Source organism: Crocodylus porosus, unplaced genomic scaffold (assembly GCF_001723895.1).
Source record: "Crocodylus porosus isolate Cpor-Errol unplaced genomic scaffold, CroPor_comp1, whole genome shotgun sequence".
Taxonomy (NCBI): domain Eukaryota; kingdom Metazoa; phylum Chordata; order Crocodylia; family Crocodylidae; genus Crocodylus; species Crocodylus porosus.
This window is the reverse complement of record NW_017728932.1, coordinates 2,979,243-2,983,804: the sequence shown is the minus strand read 5'-3', so window position 1 is coordinate 2,983,804 and position 4,562 is coordinate 2,979,243. Positions and strand designations below refer to the sequence as shown.

Genomic DNA, 4,562 nt, shown 5'->3' with positions numbered 1-4,562 from the left:
GGATGGTATATGGGATCCTAATTATTGGAGTGTGTGTGTGTTCTACAGTTTCTAATGCCAGGTCTGGCAAGGTAACCCCAAACACTTATCTAGTTGGCATATGAGATAATTTTAGGAAATGCTTAGTTGGGTTGCAGTTCTAGCTTTGCAGCAGACTGATCTGTTGTATAGACAAACTATTTTTCCTTTGCATCAGTTTTTTCACCTGAGAAGTTTCACTGCACTGCTGTGGGGATTATGTCATTGAAATTTGCCACACTGCAGTACTTGCTCACCGCTTGTGAGAAACCGGGCTGTGCTAGCAAGGAGTCTGCTATAGCCTTGGCTAGCATTGGAGGGTATTTTAGCCTGTATGATGGGTTTTTAAAACTAGGTATCTTCAGTTTCCACTGCAAATGACACACTCCTCTTTCCCCACCCATCACCCCAGCTGTAGTGCTATAACAATACATGCTTTTTTTTTTTTTTAAACACTAAGTCTTAACTGCTACTGGAAGATTCACTGAAGTGTTCATTGCCTTGGTTTGGAATTTGGCTACTGATTTAGTCTCCTAAACTTCTTTGTCTTTCAGGGAGGTTAAACCACAATAGGAAGCCCTTGCCATCACAGCCAAATGGGAATGGGAACCGTGGTGGAAGCCTGCACGCTCAAGCTAGGAAGAGGGGAGCTGTGCCCTGCTTTCTACCTACCCTTCCCCCCCAAATTGCAAGCATACCCTTTCCATGCAGGTACCACACTGGTACATGAGCATTGGGTTCCATAAATTGTTTTAACCCCCCTTTGGACTGTTAAAGCATCAGGCATAATGCAAATGTTGCTGGATACAAAAATCAAGTAGCAGAATATTAAATGGGGAGTAAATATATAGTGCATATAGTAACCCTTTCTTATAAATGCTGGGTTATAAAGGAATAGCATAAACCTACTTGTCTTCCTTATTTCCTTGTTAAGTTATGCCATGGATTCAGTTGTGGCATGTAAACTAACTAGTAACTGTCTTCACCAAACTTTGGAAACGTTATTGTTCCAGATTTAACATTTAATTATCTTTCTTATAGGCCACGATATAACCTGGTTAATGCCTCTCTAAACACTAAGGCTAAGTACAGACATCTAGGAGGTTAAATTGGGTTCAAAATGGCTGCCTGATTTAAGCTTAACTTGTCCTGGTGCTGACCTTACACTTTCAGACCAGATCTCAGGCCACCTATAAGTTTATCAGGGGTGACCACCAGGATCTGGGGGAATGGTGACTACAAGATGCTATCTTGGCCAATATCTTGCTTTGTCCATCGGAACCTAGATCTATGACACATTGCTCTTTATTTTTGCATCAACTTGAGGAAACAATAGTATGTGTCCTTAGAGGCAATGCTTTCTCATTTGGGATTTCTTGTTCTTTGTAGTTCCTGTGGTGAAATGGGTCTACCTAGATCTCCTTACAAATTACATCTCACTAGTGTCTACTAAATGACTGGGAGGTAAAGTGGAAATGACTGATTACTTGCCAACATGCAAGCTTACAGCAGACATCAAGGGATTTTAGGGGAAGGAAGGGGGAAGCAGTGATGATAAATTTACTTGTGCCTTGTTCATTTCTTGTTTCTACTGTTTGGCCTTTCATGTACAGAATTCTAGATCTGCTGTACTATGTACTGCAAATAAAAGGGAGTCTAGCTTGCTATAGAGTTCTGCTATTGAAACTTAAGAATGGGTTTTTCAGCTGTTGTGACTTCTGATCAGGGTCAGATGTAACAAAACTTTAACTTTTAAGATACTTGCTCTAAATCTAATGGTAAAAATATGTATGGTGAGGGACGTCCGTCCCTAAGCTGAATCACTAGCTTTCAAAACTTCAATGTTCCTACCAACTTCTGAGGATTAATAATTTAAATCAATTTTTCTGCATATGTTATATATTGTCATATAGCATACTATAGCATGAAATAAACCATGTTATATATAATACATAATATATGGAATGCTAAATAAATTGCTTTAATATAGCCACACTTCTAGGTAGAGGTCCGCTGTTGGATATACATGGCTTCTACTAGTGTCAACAGATGTCACCAGCCTTGCATCGAAGGGCAGAACTTGGGTCTTAGTGCTGCATAGTTGACCATCATGCTACTCATTTGAGTAAAAAAGGCTTAGTACCTGCTTAAGCTCATAAATGCAAACCATGTGTTGCTTAGCACCAGGTGCCAGAACCTGATTTAAGGAGGATATCATGCTGGAAATGAACTCTGTTCCACTGGTAGATGTCCTATCCCCAGGTTTGTGTAAGTAGGTTGCTAACAGTTCCACTATCTGGAGGCTAAAGAGATTTCCTTGGTAAGGGTTTCCTTTGCTTAGTTTATTATTAGAGTTGTACTGCAGGAGGTGTGCTTATAGACTCGAGAGCAAGCTATTTTCATTCACTTTCTTGAGTACTGCATTTGGTTTGCAACAAGTTTGGTGTTACTTAGAAGCATAGAAGTGGGGTCGGAAGGGACCTTGTAGATCTTCAAGTCCGACCCCCTGCCTGGGCAGGAGAAAAAACTGGGCTCAAATGATCCCAGCTAGGTAGGCATCAAGCCTCCTCTTAAAGACCCCCAGGGTAGGAGCCAACACCACTTCCCTTGGAAGTTGGTTCCAGATCCTAACCGCCCTGACCATGAAGTAGTTCTTACGGATGTCTAATCTAAACCTACTCTCCAACAACTTGTGGCCGTTATTCCTTGTTATGCTGGGGGGGGCGCTAGGGGAAACAAGGTCTCTCCCAGACCCTTCTGGTCCCCCCTAGCGAGTTTATAGATGGTCACCAGGCCCCCCCTCAGCCTTCGCTTGTGGAGGCTGAACAGGTTCAGATTCCGCAGTCTCTCATTGTAGGGTCTGCCCTGTTGTCCCCGGATCATGCAGGTGGCCTCCTCTGGCCCCTCTCAATGTTGTCCACATCCCTCCTGAAGTGGGGCGCACAGCACTGGACACAGTACTCCAGCTGTGACCTGACCAGTGTCGCACAGAGGGGAAGGATCACCTCCTTGGCCCTGCTAGAGATGCACCTGTGGATGCACAACAAGGTCCGGTTAGCCCTGCCAACTGTGACCTTGCATTGTCGGCCCATGTTCATCTTGGAGTCAATAATGACTCCAAGATCCCTTTCGGCCTCTGTGCTCTCAAGAAGCGAGTTTCCTATCTTATAAGTGTGCTGCTGGTTACTACTGCCCAAGAGCAGCACCCTGCACTTGTCAGTATTGAAGCGCATCCTGATTTTGCTAGCCCACCCCTGTAACCTATCCAAGTCTTGCTGCAGTCTTTCCCTCTGTACTAGTGTGCTCACCTCACCCCAAATTTTGGTATCATCAGCAAATTTAAATAGGTTGCTTTTAACTCCCTCGTCCAAATCACTGATAAAGAAATTGAACAGCGCAGGCCTGAGGACCAAGCCCTGGGGGACTCCACTGCCCACTTCTCGCCAGGTTGAATATGATCCGTCCACCACCATCCTTTGAGTATGACCCTTCAGCGAATCTGCAATCCATCTGACTATGTAGGCATCAATGCCACAGTCGCCCAATTTTTTAATGAGGATGGGGTAGGAGACAGTGTCAAAGGCCTTGCTGAAGTCCAGAAAGACTACATCCACGGCAACACCTACATGCAATGCTTTTGTGACCTGATCATAAAAGGCAATCAGGTTGGTCTGACATGTCCTGCCCCTAATGAAACCATGCTGGTTGCCCTTGAGCATCATCTCTGAAGCCGGCCCATCACAGATGTGCTCCATGATGATCTTCTCAAAGAGTTTCCCTAGGATTGAGGTAAGACTGACAGGCCTATAGTTGCCCGGCTCCTCACTCCTCCCTTTTTTAAAGATGGGGACCATGTTGGCTACCTTCCAATCATCCAGCACCTGGCCTGAGCACCACGAGGACTCATAAAGCTGTGCCAAGGGCCCTGCAATAACCCCTGCTAGTTCCCTCAACACCCTGGGGTGGAGAGCATCTGGACCCGTTGTTTTGAGCATGTCCAGCCCCTCCAGAAGCTCTCTAACCCAGTCCTCCCCAGCCTGAGGTCTGGAGGCATTCCCCTCAAGTCCGTCTTGCATCACGGTGGGGAAGTCCCAGTCCCTGCCCAAGAAAATGGAGGTGAAGAATTGGTAAAGAGTTCTGCTTTCTCCTCTGGCGCAACCACCAGATTGCCCAGAGAATCTTGCAGGGCCCCACATTTCCCGGTGCTTTCTTCATCCTCCCTATATATTTGATAAAGGACTTTCTGTTATCTTTGATTTTGGATGCAAGTCCTAGCTCTATGTCCGCCTTAGCTTTCCTGACAGCCCCAACAGGCCCGAGCAGAGGAGGTATACTCTTCTTTGGAGAGCACCCCCCTTCTGTCAGTTGTACACCACCTTTTTGGCAATCAGGCATTCCTGTATATCCTTGGTGAGCCAGGGGGGCTTACAGGCACTCCTGTCCCCCTTGCTTTTTGTTGGGATGGTCACCCCTCAGGCCCAGAGTATCGTCTCCTTAAGGAACAACCACTCATCTTGGGCACTGAGCTCCCCTGCTCTCGGGAA

General features: G+C 45.7%; 1 protein-coding gene across 1 annotated transcript in view; it reads left to right on the top strand.

Annotated features, from left to right (window-relative positions):
• Positions 1-237: 237 nt before the first annotated feature.
• COL26A1 (collagen type XXVI alpha 1 chain) overlaps positions 238-4,562 on the top strand; it is a 290,417-nt gene continuing 286,092 nt past the window's right edge. The window contains exons 1-2 of the mRNA XM_019545291.1: positions 238-373; positions 573-729. Coding sequence (XP_019400836.1) covers positions 238-373; positions 573-729 — 293 coding nt within the window. The remainder of the gene's footprint in view (positions 374-572; positions 730-4,562) is intronic.